The 17904-nt window shown below is 38.9% G+C and overlaps 1 protein-coding gene across 2 annotated transcripts in view; it reads right to left on the reverse strand.

Moving 5' to 3' along the window:
- Window positions 1-17294, reverse strand: part of CCSER2 (coiled-coil serine-rich protein 2) — a 75377-nt gene extending 58083 nt beyond the window's left edge. Inside the window, exons 1-3 of one of the 2 annotated variants that reach the window (XM_009334646.1) lie at window positions 17131-17294; window positions 1253-2729; window positions 236-438 (exon numbers count right to left, since the gene is read on the reverse strand). In XM_009334646.1, the coding sequence (XP_009332921.1) occupies window positions 236-438; window positions 1253-2690 (1641 nt within the window). In that variant the 5' untranslated portion in view covers window positions 2691-2729; window positions 17131-17294. The remainder of the gene's footprint in view (window positions 1-235; window positions 439-1252; window positions 2730-17130) is intronic. The other variant, XM_009334647.1, reaches the window with a different exon arrangement.
- Between the last annotated feature and the right edge of the window lie 610 nt (window positions 17295-17904).

Raw genomic sequence — 17904 nt, forward strand, 5'->3', positions numbered from 1 at the left:
TGGCGGGGGGGGGGGGGGGGGGCAGCAGGAAATGTATGTAAACAGCCTAATCAAGGTCACCTGTCCAGAAACAGGAGTTCCTAAACAAGAAGTATCAAAAACCTATCAACTACAGAGGAAAGAGGAAACAATTATCATCAAGTAAAAAATACATTAATTCTGGTTTTAATATATACTTAACAAGCAATAAACTCAAAACACTATAATTATGCAAGTTATGCATATAAATACATACTATGCTGTTCATTTCTGAAGATTCATAACTTCCACATGGATGGACACTTCCAATAGGTTCCAACCCTTCTTCATCCCACATATATGTGCCATCAGAGCTGTCAGATGGAGAAAGCTCAAAAGAGGACCCAGCTCTGTAATTTATCTCTGGAGAAATCACATTCTCGGCAGTATGCTTTGTGCTGCCACTGTTGTCATCCACTGCTTAAAGAAAACAGGAATAGTCAAGATTCCAAAAACAATCCAATATGCCAAATATAAACATTAAGATGTGTATTATTGGTGCGTTAACTTTTCTGAAACTGTACCGTAACAGAAATATTTGAAAGCATTCTACAGTATTGTTCACTCATCCTAGAGGGGAAAAATGCTTAGGCTGGTTTGGTAGTTACAACTAAGTATCCTTCCAACCTACATTTTTGCTAGCCTTTTACACTGCACTAATTCACTCATCATGAAAGCTACTTTCTAGAATTCTATATCTTTTTAACATATTAGAAGGTGGGTCCAAAATTAGATCCTTTGGATCAAATCTTTCAACTGTAACTTCTCTCAAAACAAGCGCGTACTATGAGAAGCCCATCAGAGACTTGAAAATGTGGCTTTTAAAAACATCTTCCGTCTCTTCCACTAATTTTTAAAGAATTAATGTAGCATGCCTCTGGAAAAACAAAAAAAAAAACCCCGAAAACGTGACATTCATATTTATAATTTAACTGATTTAATTAGACACCCAACACTTATTCCCACTACTTAGGAGTGGTTACAGCTGTTCTCTGCCTACAGAGGCTGGGGGGAGGAGCAGGGGGAGCACAGGGAAGGAAATTTTCTTAAAAGATCACCAGTCCAGAGAAATGAATGGCAACGCAACGATATGCGGAATCCCACAACCCTACCACAAGCGTGGTTAAAGGAGGTATCATTCATTCTTATCCCAAAGAAAAAGAGCTCTTCAAAGTCATGCCTGAATCTTGATTTAGTACCTAAAATTTCAAACAGAACATAACAAAGTATTTACCAGACACGTTTATATCAAGCCAGTCATCAGCATTACAGCAAGATCCTCCACTTTCCTTGAGAGAAGTGAACGGCTCGATGGACATTATGCTCCCATGCTCTAACTCTTGAAGGCAGCTCTCCTTTTGCTTTATTTGTAGAGTTCTGTTTGGGTCTTCTAGATCTATGAAATCATCACTGAAGTCTTCACTCAAATCATTTTTTTCGGAGGATGACAAAGAAGATATAGATATTTCATCTCCATCATCACTCATACACATGACTTTTGACCCATGTTTTCCCATACTTTCATGCAGGCCCTCATCAGATTCTGTTCTTTGAGAACTGCTCTCTATAATACTGTTTTTCTCAACTGATCTATTAATATTTGTTGAAATTTCAGAGTCCTCCACAATGCATGTGTCAGGAGTTGTACTTTTGCCGCCATCCACAACGATATTTCCAGCAAATCGCTGCCTGCTAGGCTTCAGCAAAGAAGGCCGACTTAATCTGTATCCAAAAGAAGGTGCTGACCCAGATCCACCCGACAGCGGGGGCTTCTTTGAACAAGGAGCCGACATACCGGAGTAGGGCCTGGCAAATCCATACTTCATAGGTCCATTTCCATTGGGTACATCCAACTGACGTGCATTTCTTGACAGCAAAGTCGACCTCTGAGATGTCCTGGCAGCTAGATTTTGACTACGATAAGGCCTTGTAAGATCCACAGCTTTATTAAAGGAATGTGACCTGGTTAAAGATGCAGTAGGAAGGAAAGAATTCTGAATGGAATGTGAAAAACTTTGTGATCTTACCATTTTTTCACAGGAAAAAGCCTTGCTACTGTCTGTAGATTGTGCCAGGCTTTCTCCTGAACTTGTCCTTGTGGCGCTGGAATTAGCTCTAGGTCTCTGCAAACCTACCACCGGCCTGTTTCCATAAAACCCATTTAAATGTGATTTTGGAGCACTGAGTCCAGAATATGAGGTCCTTCCTGACAGGGTACCTTTGGTGAATTTTGCTGAACTAGAGAGTCCAGGAAAAGACTTTGGGTTTAATTCCTCAGTAGATGATACAAACATATTGGTTTGTTTTGCTGCTTTTGATGCAACCGAAGCAATACTGTTCAAACCCACCCTGAGCACATCATTACCCACTGCTCCTTGAGATTGAGAATACTTCTCAGAATCAACTAATTTTTCATTACAGTTATGTTTAGAGTTGGTGTCTCTCCCATTTTGATCGTGAAGTTGAAATTTATTTGATTTTTTCCAGTTGAAAGAAAAGGAAGACATGTGAACGGTGCCATTGTGCTTGCCAAAGTTCTTGCCACCATTATTCCCTGCTAAACTAACAGCCGTCCCATTTGGCATAGGTTGCAAGACACTTCCTAAAGTTTTCGTTCCGTATTTCGGTAGCCTGGAAACCAAAGATGTCCCAATTTGATTTTTTTCTTCCATGAGATATTGGGTACATTGGTCCTTATAGGGTGCTTGAATCTAAGGAAAAGGAAAAGTATATTAGATCTGAATCAACCACACATTAATCAACATAATTTTATATACATTTGCATCTATGTTTACTACATTCCTGTGCCTAACTATACCATGATGATACAAAGTAACTCACAGATTTTGTGAACTCCAGAGAAATACCCGTCACCAGCAGTTATTTGGCAGTAGTATGTTCTTCAGGTCACACCTCCCTCCCCCAGCTTTTGTTCTCCAAATAAACTGCTTTTTTTCTTTTTTTTTGAAATCTATAAAATAAACTTAAAAAAGGATTGTGGGGGGTTTTTTTTCCCCCCATTTACCTATTTTGAGCAGCAAAGTGAATTTTTCAACTGTATTACAATTACTTAATTACATACGTCAGACTTTAAAAAATCCCACAAATTGACCATAGCACAAACCTGTGGTCAGCAATGTAAAACTGCAAAAACTATAATGTAAAGCCTGACTAAAAGTAAATTTTTTTAAAATTATTTTTTTCAGTTTCCCCAATGTCTATGTTATGATACACAAAATAATCACTCATCATCCACCTTCACCACAGCATTATTTTTTTTTTTTCAGGTCTTATTGATATTCCCAGTTCACGATGAAAAGTCCTAGCCATTTTTTTTTCCCTCTTTGTATGGAAACCATAGTCTATTTTGGTCATCATCTCATTCACGTACAAGACTTGAGGTACAGGGCAACAGTTGCATAAGGTCAGTGTTAGTAAGTGAATTTAAAAGTTTTACTTCTGCACAGTGATACATGAACACATACCCCTAGCTACAAAAGTACGAGATAAAAAGATAATTATAGCATTCATGCATTCCCTTGCATCTTGAATTTCAGTCCCAACCACCTGATTTGCACTACAGGGGACTCCACTACAGTCTTTAATAAAGATTTGTTATATCTCAACTTACAGTCACGTCATTTTGGTCTACTTTATACCACACTTATTTTTTAAAGCCGTATCTGCTTTACAGACATATCTTTGCCTCAAAACTTTTTGCCTTGAGAATTCCAATCTCCTTGCTTTGATATAGCGCTTTTTGTTTCTTCCACACTCATCCACATATCCATCCTACTATTTGGACAACTACGTCTGTATCACCCTTCCGTACAGCATTTAGTCTGTTGTTTTTCCTGGCTATACAATATGAGCAACTTGTCTAAATGCTATTATTAAAGACTTGCAGTTCAGACAATAAGGCCTTGAGAAGTCTCCAAGTTTCAATGTTGCATCTTAAGACAAGGTTTACTCCAGTGTTAAATTCTGTATTTGCAAGAACTAGGTTTCTGATTTTTCAAGACAGTTGTAAAAGGATATTTTGCTTTTGCTAGCCTGGATTTTATGTTTTCGTCAGTTCCACCTGCTGGTCTTACAATGGTGTCAAGACACAGAATGAATTTCAGTCGTTCTATGTTATTCCCTGAAACCATTATTTGTGTTTCTCTTTTCACAGACCTACACATAGCTGGCAGGACTGAAAAAACCCATGAAGATTTTTAAACCACAGCAATTATGATGAGAATCAACACACAGCAAGTAACGTTATACTTATTCAAGGTACAGGAAATAATCTTGTGTAACCACAGCAAGCATTACCTTAAAGTGAGTCACTCCCCAAGTTGCAAGACCTCACTAAGAAACACTTAAGATAAAATCACAGTGGCATTAAATTCACAAGTACCCTTAGGATTTTGTAAATGAATAGGATGCCCCAGAGCTGTACTTCTGGAAGCAGATCTACATTAAAAAGATACAAAGAGAAACAAACTCAGAGACATGGCTTTTTAAGGGCTCCTTACCTAGTGAAAATACCAGAATCCACATCCTACAGCAGGTAGAGCGCATTTCTATTTAGAAACACACAAATCCAGAGTTTTCAAATACTAAGTGAATTCTTGCACACCAGAGACATAACCCTCACACCTAGGCATACAAAGAAGCACACAAGTGTTTCCCCCCAGCAACAGCAAAACGTTTAACTCATTAACTAACGTAATTCACTGTATGTGAATTTAGGCATCTAATGTTAGACTTATCTCAAAAACACTACGACCAACCTCACCTACTAAGAAAAGCATTCACAGCATCTCATTCATGTATCTGTACCCATAAAAAAGAAACTTGCCTACAGTGTACCTGTATACCTTGCAAATGAAATAAACATTATGCTTTAATATCAAATGCCGACCTCGAAGATACTTTATGTCCAATGTATACAGTAAAGACAATAAAGTACACTTTTTTTTTTTAAATAACTCCATGCGTAAAAAATGGCCTTTAACATCATGATGCATTCATTGACAGCAAGCAGATCCATCAAAAAGTATCCCAACTCTAACAAAAAGGCTCAAGTCTCATAAAGAAATCGTCCAAATTAAGAAAGTTAAATTAGAAAGCTGCTGCGCCCGCAGCCCAGAAGGCCAATCATATCCTGGGCTGCATCAAAAGAAGCATGGCCAGCAGGTAGAGGGGGGTGATTCTGCCCCTCTACTCTGACCTGGTGAGACCCCACCTGGAGTACTGCGTCCAGCTCTGGAGCCCTCAGCACAAGAAAGACACGGACCTGTTGGAGCGGGTCCAGAAGAGGGCCACGAAAATGATCAGGGGGATGGAACACCTCTCCTGTGAAGAAAGGCTGAGAGAGTTGGGCTTGTTCAGCCTGGAGAAGAGAAGGCTTCGGGGAGACCTTATTGCAGCCCATCAGTACCTAAAGAGGGCTTATAAAAAAGATGGCGGCAAACATTTTAGCAGGGCCTGTTGTGACAGGACAAGGGGGAATGGCTTTAAAATAAAGGGGGGGTAGATTTAGATTAGATAGAAGAAAAAAGGGTTTTACACAAACATTCCAGGGCAGGCTGGACGGGGCTCTGAGCAACCTGATCCAGCTGAAGATGTCCCTGCCCAGGGCAGGGGGGTTGGACTAGATGACCTTTAGAGGTCCCTTCCAACCCAAACTATTCTATGGTTCTGTGATTCTAATTTAACTTTCATGCTTTATGGATAATTCCCTTTTCACATCTGTCTACCATCTCTTAGGTGACTGCAAAATTTAAATGAGGCCTTTTAATGAGATTACTTTAATCCTCCACCAAGTGCTGCAAATTAAACTTGAAAAGCAGACCTTTGAGTTCTCTAGGAAGGGTGCTTGCTCATTTATTCTTAATTAGAAGATAAGATATTATCTTTCAGAAAACTGTACTGATTGCTTAAAATACTTCAGATAATTAAATTAAAAGGCTGCCTACAAGCAATACTTGCCTGTGTTTTGTTAGCTACATAACTAACTGCTGTGTTGTTACCTTTTCAATTTTAGGTTGCATTTGTTTGGTTGCAATACAATGCCGTCAAAAAACAAAACAAAACAAAACCCACAGTATCATGTTTGGCAGATGTTACTTTTCCCAGAAACCAGAACATTTTCTCACGAAGTTCTCTTAAACATCCTCAATCTTGACATATATTTATTACTAGAAATTACATTACCCTAAAAATGAAAATTTCTTATCAAGAAGCATAGTACCTGCAAGTTACAGTATGATTTCTGCATCCCATGAAACTCAGATTCAATACAATTCAAGTCATTCTGCTGTATTATAAAGAAATTCAAAGTAATTTTAGACTTCTGCAATCTACGGATTTTTTCAAAACAGACATTTGGGCAAACCAGCCTTATATGCTTTGCCTTAGGAAATACATTATCTAGTGCACACAAGCCTACTTAGGAATTGAACTAATTATAAAGAGCCTGGTCTTACATAATAATCTAGGGAAAAGGAATTAAAACTTACAAACCCTCTCTGAAGTATAATCTGAATTAACTGAAAAGCTGCTACATCCTTACCTTCAAAGATATTCAAGATCCTGGTGATAAGCAAAAGGATATTCAGTCTCATTCTCCTTTGTGCTTTCTGTATAGGATTATTTACACCTCGACAAGATCCTCCAATGTTATTTTCAACTAGCACACACAACATTCACTTTTACATCATTCACAGTCTGTTTCGGTAACACCAGGAAGACAGTTGCCTATATATTAGCTTCTCGGCAAAGTTTGCTTTTGCATCTGAGACTCCACCCTACATGTTGTGGAATGATTATTACAACAAAAGACAGCTTAAGGTTCATACATTTCAATGTTTGGGCACCTTTAAAATATTGTGATCCTTATGATCCATGCCATCAGAGAGCTAAGAGCATTTTCAAGTTCCAAACAGATTACTATGAGTGGGACCAAATTCCCCTCCTATCGTTACAGCAGTGTGGAATAAACAGCTGCCGGATGAAACATATCCGACAGACTGGTGACAGATGAGAGCAGTTCTGCAGAACTATTGCTATGCCAACAATTTCGGATGTATGTTTCATTCTTCTTCTCAATTTTAAGACCACCTAAATAAGAAACAGAAATACTGAGTAGCTAACTTAAGATGCTTTTCTTAGAGCAACTTCCTTCCCAGTGTGAAGACTTTTTCTCTTGTGGCACATCAACGTAAGTTTGTGTAACAAACTTACGTGCTGGAAAACCAAGATAGTCAACACCTCTTCACTGCTTCTGGATAACAAAGATGGTATTTTCCTGTACGTCTGTAAGAGGCTGGTAGCTACAGCAGTACACAAGCTTCCTTACCTACTGAGAAACATTATGTCCATCCGCGTTCATATATCAGCAAACACCAATTATTAATCAATCTTTTTGGTATTTGGCATGGGCAGGCTGACAGAACAACTGGTATGAAGCTCTCTGAATAAATGAATTATTCGTATTTCTGCCATCACGTGCTGGATGTTACTGAAGCCAATGAAGTTCAATGACCACGTTTGCCAAGCCAGACCTTATACTCCTATTACTTGCCTTCTGCAGAAGACCTAAAAATTAAGATACTATCTAATTCTACTTGTTTGCCCCAGCGACAGGTAATCTGAAGCAGCAGTTACCGATATTCATGCACATTTATCTTGCCAACTCTACAGTGCTAAAATTTCCAGGGACCTTCATTCTTTCTCCTAGAAAACAAAAGCACATTTCTAGCATACAAACAGCATGGACAGGAAGGTGAGAACATTCCTCCTGTGGTAACCTAAATTATCTCCTCTAGTGAAAAGCTTACTTGGCCACAGCATTACATTAGGGCAGAGAAAAGAACTGTTAACTATTGCCCGAGCAGTGCAGAAAGTAAGTGAAACATACCCTTGGGCACTGAAGAGCAAATGGCAGGAAATGAACGGATGGCTCGAGGCAGGCACAATCTACTACCTTAAGTAACAACTATATCCTGTTTTCTGCACCACACTTCTAACAGGAGAGCCCTGCTGAAATCTGAAACGCAAGACCAGCTCTTCAAGGTGCTATGGACATGCTTCAAGATAGTGGCTCCTAACTTCTCACTGATTTTCACAATAACTAAGATGCCCTCTACACACACACACACAAAAAAAAGATACAAACTTGCCAATTTGAAAAAGATTGTAGTTTACTTCTAATTATCATCTGCTGAATCTAGATATACCACATGGCCTTTGTGAATTTAAGTGCACATGTATTTCAACTCTGTCCACTGTGCATCGCTTATAAAAGCAACCTCTGTAGTCCTCTGGGTTTTAACACCACAGCTTCTGTTTATTTATTCTATTTATTTATTTTTCTATTCAGGACACACAGAATGCAGATTCACCACTGATACATAGAAAACTTAAGCATAACTTAAGACCAATTTCTTTCTAAAATGTAATTAAAAATGCATTAGGGCAGTTATGTGAAAATATCTTATTTCCACCAGCATAGGGAGGTACTGAATGACATAAGCGAAAAATCAGGGAGGCCCCTGCAACAGATGCAGCAAAAGGCTTCTTCAGTAAGGACTTAGGAACACTGCAGGATGAGTAATGTGGTTGCAAGTCTCTTTTCAGCTTTAGGAGGACCACAGGAGCTTAACAGAATGAAAGAACTGGCAGGAGATCTAGCTACCAGACACCTGCTCTGAGCAGGACATGCCCTGAGGAATTAAAGATGATGAATGCTGAGGAAATTGTGCATGTTGTATGAATTCAACTGAATCAGAATACAACTAGAAATTCTGATGGCTCTGAGACTGAACTTCTGAGTATTTACAACTGTCCCATATTGTTTTGTGTTATTTACCCTGCACAGACTGGCTCCAGCTCAATCAAAAAAAGCCTTCTCTCAACTCCAAGATCCAATAAGACTACAGCTCTGCGGTAAAATCCTCCAAGCTTTCCTTCCTTCTCCTGTCTTCAGTGTCTCTGAAACACTCTGTTCTTGAATCAATTCCCAATGCTTCATGAAGGCATCCATGAATTTTAGTGTCTCTCCCTTTACTATGTCCAAACTGCATAGTGATTAATACTAGCATCCCTGACAGTCTGCCTTTTGGAGGTACCATAGTCATAAAGTATGGTAAGAAATTCCAAGATACTTAATGCTTATTGTTCTATTTCTCTGAAATAATTTTGTTATTCTGTGTTCGAAGTTGTGAGATTCTGTTCCCAGATGTCAGAAAGCTTAGTTCTCTTCTATTCTTCCTCCCTCACACTTAGGTATGCTGATGTTCTATCCACTTGTAAAGTTTGATCTATCAAACAGCAAGCAACCCAGTTATCCAAGCTGCTGTTGTGCTGAATTCTATTTACTGACCAGAGTGCACTGGGTCAAGGAATATAAGCAGAGCATGATAATGAATAGAGCTAAAATGAGGAGAGAACAAGAAAGACATCCTGAAGAGATTGGGGCTTCTGTATTTCTAACATTGCACGCTATCTTTAGCCAATACAGCAAAAATATATGACATTCCTTGCAATCTTTAAAAGCATTATAGTTATTCATCAGAACGCGGTTTCTTAATGCTTTGTAAGGCTAGAGGACACAAGCACTTACTGGAGAAAAAGAAATAGGGAAATGCAGCTCTATTTTGTAGAAGAAAGCTACCAGAATACTTTCACAACCAAAAAATCCATTCACATACCTTAGGGCCACACTCTCAATTCACTCTGCCATTAGTGCTATTTACACTGAACATCAGGCACCTCAAGGAAGGAAAAAAAAAAAAAAAAAAAAGGCTAAGTGCTATCTGCCCAGAAATGTATGCTTTGTAATAGTTTGCCCACTTGTGCTTTGCATATTAGTAAAATAGAGACTATGCGTTTTAAACCCCAAATTTTCACATCAAACCTTACCAAAAGGTTGAAATAAAACAGGATTTGAGTTATCATAAAACCATTAAGATTTTACTGAAAAAACTGTCATGCAAATTTTAACTAAAAGTAAGACCTTTGCTAAGGTTTCTCAAATAGGTAAATTTGCCCTGATTTTTGGCATTCTTACAACATGACTACTAAGGCACAGGGCAGTCAAAGTCCAGATGCGTAGCCAGCTGCAGCAAGGGAGCAGCTTCAGGACAAAGAAAAGATGGAAGCAGATACTTGGGAGTAGGGATATATTACTCCCAATAAGAGAATATCAGGGCCTGCAAAAAGGAAGAAATAGTGCACTTTCACATTCCTCTTAAATGCTAATACAGTTTATATAGTTCATTCATAAATGAGACATGAAATGCAGTGACGCTTACTCTTTTCTGCATTAGTGCTGACAGCCTAGCTTTTCTCAGGGACAGAGGTCAGCTAGCAAGTGGAATAAAGCACTGGAGAGGCACAACTCCTCTCTGAAGCTGCCAACCACCTGATGCATCCTCTTGGAGGAAGTAATCAATTCCCTTCTTCAAAAGATCTACTCTTCCTGCCACAGCAGAGATAAAACATAGTTCTATTCTGACTTTGTCAAAATTCTGGAAAATACTTTTAGTAAGAACTAAAGGTGGCTCAGACACTGACGGACATTGGGTTTTCCTTAAGTTTGCTTTTGTGCACTCTTCCAATCACTCATCCAAATGTAGCAGTCATACCTTGTTAAATCCAAACTAGCAATGTCAACTCTGTACCTGCGTATATAAACACCATGCACTTCCTGTATAACCAACTCTTCAAAACACGAGATCCAGAACATAGTAAGGCTTTCACTGGAAATCCAGAGAACATAAGGCGCAGCTGATAAGAACACTACATTAAGTATGCTGACCCCAAGAACAGCTTTCAAAGCATTTGTAAGAGGCGGATGGGATACATTGTAATAAATCAGGAGCAGAAACAATTGACATAATCATGACTGATATACCTAGCCCCAATGCAGAAACACTCCTGCTAGAAGGAATTAAATTATGTGCATTACTTCATTTGTTATGTGACACGATGAACAGCCTTCTGTGAACAGAACAAATTCAACAGATTGACAGTGAGTCATGTAGACCAAGCTTCTTTAGCAGGGTAGCTTAACAGCTCTTGAACCGCAAAAGATGTATTGTTCTCAAAATCTTTGGTGGTGAAGAGATACAAAGAGTCTTTATTTGCTTCAATTCTTTGATGACATTATTCAGTTTAAATTGTTACCAAATTTGCAAAGACAATAAACAGAAAGGGGAAGACCAAACTAGGAAGAGACACACACTATCTGCCTGCCTTACAAATCTAATGCTCTGCAACCTAAAGACAAAGTCATAGGGCTACAGAGAAGAAAGGAACTAAACTACCGTATTACTCAAGCATTATTTCACACACAAAAGTACTGCAACTATACAGCACATCTATACCTAGGTTACTCTTTTGTGCTGTCTTAACACTTGCTGTAGTTGGCGAAATTTCTATCTTGGAAGATAATCCATAATTGTGTATATGTATATAGAATCATAGAATCGCTTAGGTTGGGAAAGACCTTTAAGATCATCAAGTCCAACCGTTAACCTAATGCTGCCAAGTCCACCACTAAACCATGTCCCTAAGCACCACATCTACACGTCTTTTAAATACCTCCAGGGATGGTAACTCAACCACTTCCCTGAGCCTCCTTGTCTCCAGGCTAAACAACTCCAGTTCCCTCAGCCGCTCCTCTTAAGACTTGTGCTCTAGACCCCTCACCAGCTTCACCGCCCTTCTCTGGACAGGCTCCAGCACCTCAATGTCTGTCTTGTAGTGAGGGGCCCAAAATTGAACACGGTATTCGAGGTGCAGCCTCACCAGTGCTGAGTACAAGGGGACGATCACTTCCCCAGTCCTGCTGGCCACACTATTTCTGATACAGGCCAGGATGCCATTGGCCGCCTTGGCCGCCTGGGCACACTGCCGGCTCATGTTCAGCCAGCTGTTGACCAACACGTGTACATACCAACATGTACATGTAGATACATATTCGAAAAACTCTGATCTTTCCCATTTGATGTAGATAGCTGCCTTTCAGAAAAGTTTTAAAGCTGACATAACTGTTTATATCATAAAGGCAAATTATTTTATGCTGTAGTTAAGATTGACTGAATAATCCCAAACATTAATAGCAGCCTAGAATCCAAGCTTTCTAGATGTGAAATGGTGGATCCTGATCTCTCCTTTCAAAAATTTCGTGATTATGTCAGCATCAAAGCAACTGACAGCAGAAAACAGGTCACTGCTTTTGCTGATGGTATTATTCCTTCAGCAACAGCATTTCATGCAGTAATTTCAATTTTTCTGAATTTATTCTTACAAGACAGACTAATCTGTCTCCGAGTTCAGACATAAAAGCAATGTCATTCTGCAAACAAGTATGAATTACCTGCTATTGTCTGGTAAATATTTCATTTAAAAATAGAGGAGCCTCCCTTTTCCCTCAGAACTATCCATGGTCACCAAATGATTCAAACACACCACTCCCATCTCTAACTCTACTAGGAGAGACTTACTTCACCATTGCTTCAGTAACAAACTAAAGAGTCAGCTTCCAGTCACCGTTTCCTGCTACTTTAGTAATGCATGCTACCTGGAGTAGGATTTTTTTGCTGATAAGAACAGGCAGGCTGGAAGGCAATTGAAACTTTGAATACAACTGATTATGAGTGGAAATATCCCATTTTAGACTGCCACCTTGTCCATCCTACTCCTCTAATTTGTTTATTCATCCGAAGCATCTTCTCCATATGAGAACACTGAGCTGTCTTGAGCTAAGACTCTCTTATGGTGGTACAGATATTGTTCACTACATTTTTGTATTGATTATATAATGACTAATGATGGAAACAATACTACCCATCTGAACCACTGCTGAACAGTTTATCTATGAGAGTATCTTAAGATTAACAATTCCCATTAGTTTAAATCTTCAACAAGGCTGTGCTTACCACCAATACATAAGATTTTTTTCCCCCCTCCAGTTACACATGCTCATTCTTTCCACTGCTGTCTAAGAATTCTAGTTATAGGTTAAGCTGAATGACAAGCAGAGATAATTGAAGGAGAATGCATGTAATTCATAGACTCACTGGTACTGAGATATCCTCAGTAAGTCTGAAGAGGTTCACAGGTGATAATCGAGCAAGACTAGACAAGATGAAGCAGTAGGAAGACAGAAGAAAATAGTTCTGGGAATTTCTTTTCTACATATTGTCAATGTTATTTTAACATAGTTTAGCTTTTGTCAGAAGATCACAACCTTGAGACAAGAACACGTCAAACCATTGCTACAGATTTTAAAAACAATCATATTGTTAAATCAGCCATTGCTGCATTAAAAAAAAAAAAAGACTAGAAAATGGACTGACAAAGATCTTTAAAACTTTTCTCATGAAAGAGAGCAAGTGAACCCTGGATAAACTTGAAATATTATGTAAATCGTAACATTTCTCTGGGTTTGGATCATGGCGATTCAACTGTCCAGATTCTATTCTCCAGCTCAGCCATACAGTTCCAGCAGTCAATCTTATTTTAGAGATGATGAATAAGAAAAATCACATTGTCTCCTGCGGTAGCAGAAGAGGATGAATAGGGCAAGCATAGGACGCGACTTCCTCAACCTTCAACTACTTTAAATTCATAGGATTTCTTGAATTTGATGTAGTTTGTTTAGGAACCCTCCACAGATCTGTCCTCCACTATCTTGTCCAACCTGTCCTTGAGCCCCCAAACTTCTTCCATCCACGACTACCTTAAGCAAGGAGTTCCAGAGTCCTCCTAATAATTCTTTTAAAGATAATTTCATTGCCTTGCACAGATTCCTGAGGAAAACTACTTGTAAACTCCCTACACTGCAAGAACAGGCTACCGATTTCTGCTCTCCTTGCTACCAAACATATCAGTTACATCGATCAGTTTGTTTCCATATCTATATGCTTTCAAGAAGATACTGGATTACTTGTATTTTTTTGAAGTGAAGTTTGACTTCTCTTCAACAGCCACCCTTAACCAAAAATACTGCAGGCATATACTGCCATATTACAGCTTTCAGCTGAAACTTGCTTATTTTTGAACCACATCTTCAAAGTGCCACTTCCTTGCTATTGAATTTCATTTCACTAGTGCTGAACACTTACAGCTTCTGTCTATGATTCGATGACTATAAATCACTTCCCAATCTCCAAACTCTCTAAAAATATTCCAGTACTAAACAACTTTGCAAGTTTGCCACAGCATAACAAATATTAACATGTTTTTAACCACAGACTGGCAGCCTTCTCTAAGTATTTTAAAGTGTGTTTTATATTTTCTTACTGATTTTCTGATACATGAACATAAACAGTTATATCTGAATGTGCCTATCAAGGACAGTTTTCTACAATGTAGAAGACAGACAGTTGTTATATCCTCATACATTTGCAATTAAAAAAGAAAAAGGATTGTCAAAGAAACTGACATGTGTAACTTCAGTTACTAGTGACAGTTTGTCCACAGGATCAGTTTCTCCCACATTAGCTTACCGAATTACACAGAGACAGTCATCTACGCTCACATTTTACTTGAATATCAGGAAGCTGATACATATCATTTGTTTTGTTCAATCAAGATCTCAAATTCAGTCATAATAAAGTGTTATTTTTATAAACTACTATTTCAGAGAGCTTTCATGACTGAATGATTTACACAGAGAGGGATTAGGTTTTTGTTGTTTTGTGGTTTTTGTTTCTAAACTCTGTTTACTGATGGACAAGACTATGCAGGATGAAAGATTCTGCCCCCTTCCTCAAGTCTCCTGCTACTAACAGTAGCAGCTTTGGCCTTGCCAAGTTTCCACCCATGCAAGTTTGCCTTACTGAGATGAAGGCTAGTTAACAGCCATAGCTTCCCCCAAATCATCAAAAATATTTATCAACAAGTCTATGTAATAATTTTATCGTGTAAGACCAGAAAAAATGCATTTAAGTAAAACCTATCTTTAATATGATTCATAAAAAGAACATGAGTTGAAGTATCATACAAATTCATACTGTAGTGAGAATCTCTATATCTATCTAGAAAAGACTCTTGAATCTCCAGATCAAAGTACACACGATATTATTGAGTCAAGAGAACCCAGGATACTCAGTTCTCCCATGATGTGCCATTTAACTTGTGCTGTGTGTGTCACAAGCCATCTGGGCTACTTAGGCTAAAAGCATAGGAGTTCTTTTGCTTCAGGGAATAAATTCAGAAATTGTTTGCAATTTAAGGGTTATTCCAGATCTATAACTTGTTCAACCACCACATAAAAGTAAAACATTATCAGCTATTTTCCTCTGGCTAAGAAGCCAGGACTCCTGGCAGCGAGAACCTTGCCAACATTAACCATACTTCTGCTTCAATCAAAGCCATTAAAATGCACTCTGCAGAAGACTACCTCAACTCATCACAGACTAAGTGCTCATGAAAATCCTAACAATCTGTGGTGAAAAAGGCATTTTACTGAGAACTCATGACAGCGGTTCCCCATGTGACCAGGGATAAGCATCCCCCACCCTGAGAAGACTTTCTTGCTTCACTTACTATAGGATATTATCAGCAGAACTGCTCCAGCTGAATCCTCCCTTTAGAATAGATAGAGAAAGCAAAGTCCAGATCTCTGCAAATCAAGCTACTTTTGATCAAGGAGGAAACAACAGTCTCAGAATGTCTTCCAAAATTCACCTATTTGATAGAAGTTTAAGAGTGAGCTGAAGCATGCGTCCCAGAGGTACAAAGAAATGCAAAGACCTACTCTGACTAGCTAAACTTCATCTTTGGAATAATTATTTTAATGCTGTTGGGATTTTATCGTAACATACATGGGTTCAGTTATCCAGAGATTTACGTAAGCCTGTTTTATTGCTCCAATTGAAACAATACAGCGTTTTAAACCTAATTATCAAAAGCACCATTAGTATTTTGATCTCCTTAGTATCCCTGTTGGCAAGGAATTTAACCCTGCCTGAAAGCTTCTAATTAAGAAGATGGTGCTGCTGTTTACACTTCCGAATAGTGGCTAAAAAAGAACACGACAACCACCGCTGCAACTGGCTACCTTTTATTCCTTCATCTCTCTTCCATTTTCAGAGATCCGCACTTTAACAATTTTAGGCAAGCAATGTTCATCTGAAGACTGACGGCATGATGTTTTTTTATCTAGAGAGCTGGTGCCAACACTTCTTTGTAACTGGTTTATTCCAAATAACCAATCCCTCTTAAAGGACTATCAGGTCCAAAAGTAATAGGTTTTTCTCCAGCGAGCTTTTAATATGCACAGTTCCATTAAACAGGATTACTCATTAGTATAACACTACATTAAATGAGATCATTATGTTAATTGAGATCATTATTATTCATTTTTTCTATATTCATATATATTACCACCTCAGTTCAAAAACACAAGGTGTAATAGTAGTCAAAAATATCAAATATAGAAATCTTCTAAGCCTGAAACATTTCTACTGTTTAAATAGCTTTACAATTATAAGACAATACTCAGCAGTTTTTGTTGAGATTTCTATAATGAAAAGTACTAACTGTGAGCAGAGATTAAACTTTGACTTTAAAAACATTTCTTCTACTGCAAATTGTATATTCATGTAGATCCCTGGTTAACATTTAGGTAGCTGGTTATTACTAATGTTCCACTTGTTAGGCATTCACCTCTTCAGCTTGGAGGCATTAAATTCAAAATGGGCCCACAGAATTTAGTTATGTGATCTTTATATACTTGAGAAAATATCTGCCAAATTTCATTCAGTATCACCAGAAAATGTAAATATTTACTGCCTCATACTAATGCGATAAAGAGTCTTGTATTTTTGACTACTCCAGAAGAGATATTTTTAAAGTTTCAGAGAACACTTATAGTGGTTCTCAGTTATAAGAACATAACAGAACGAGACCTTAGATCCAACTTCATTTCGCTTTTAATACCTTCATAATGAAAAATCCTATCCCGCATCAAATCAAGGCTCAAAGCCCACAAACACCAGGAACAAACCTGCTACAAATATGAAGCACCAATTTCAACCAATTCCCCTGAAAACCGGTAAACATCTTTATACGACATACCAGATGGAGTACCAGATCTACAATCCTTACCTTAATTTCTTGTCTGGCCTGGACACTAATGCTCTGCTACAGCATAAAGTTCCCATTCACTTTTGCGTTTTTTAACTGAAGATAAACAGCTCGACTTCCTCCAACTCAAAGTTAAAGGCTGAAGTTGCCTACGTTTCATTGTGTGTCAAAGTACATTTGACAGGACACGATGTTACAGCAGGCTCTGGATGATGAAAACAAAGTCTTAGTGTCATTAAAGCAAAATCATCCTAACATACGTAACATTCCCCTGTTGTTATAAGCAAAATCTGAACAGATTATAGCTAAAGGAGACAATCCACTTTTTTTTTTTTAAACTTGTCTTTGAACAACCGGATGAATACTGGATGCTTTTGCTTCTTCTCCTCTTTGGAGCTACAAAGAGATCTTTATGACCAGGGTCTTCAGCAGCTGTTTCCTAATATACCCGCAGGTACATCGCAACAGAGACTTAAAAGACGCATAAACCACTGCAAAGCAGGAACCGACGGAGGCTCACAGAGACGGGCCTGCCATGCCAGACTGCCTTTAACCTCCCGGAGCAGCGCAGCTAAGCGGAGTGCAAGCCTCAGACACCACCAGCCAAGCTAGCACCGCTGCCAGCACCCTGCCAGCTGGGGAAGGCCACACCTGTGGCACAGCTCGCAGCCAGCGGCACCGCGGGACCCTCAGCTGACATTCGGCCCGCCCCAAAGGCGAAGGCCGCGCCCGGCAGGGACACGCAGGAGGCTGCCCCACCCGCCCGGCCCTCCGCCGCACTTCTCCAGCCTACCG

This window comes from Pygoscelis adeliae, unplaced genomic scaffold, assembly GCF_000699105.1.
Source record: "Pygoscelis adeliae isolate BGI_AS28 unplaced genomic scaffold, ASM69910v1 Scaffold361, whole genome shotgun sequence".
Lineage (NCBI taxonomy): Eukaryota > Metazoa > Chordata > Aves > Sphenisciformes > Spheniscidae > Pygoscelis > Pygoscelis adeliae.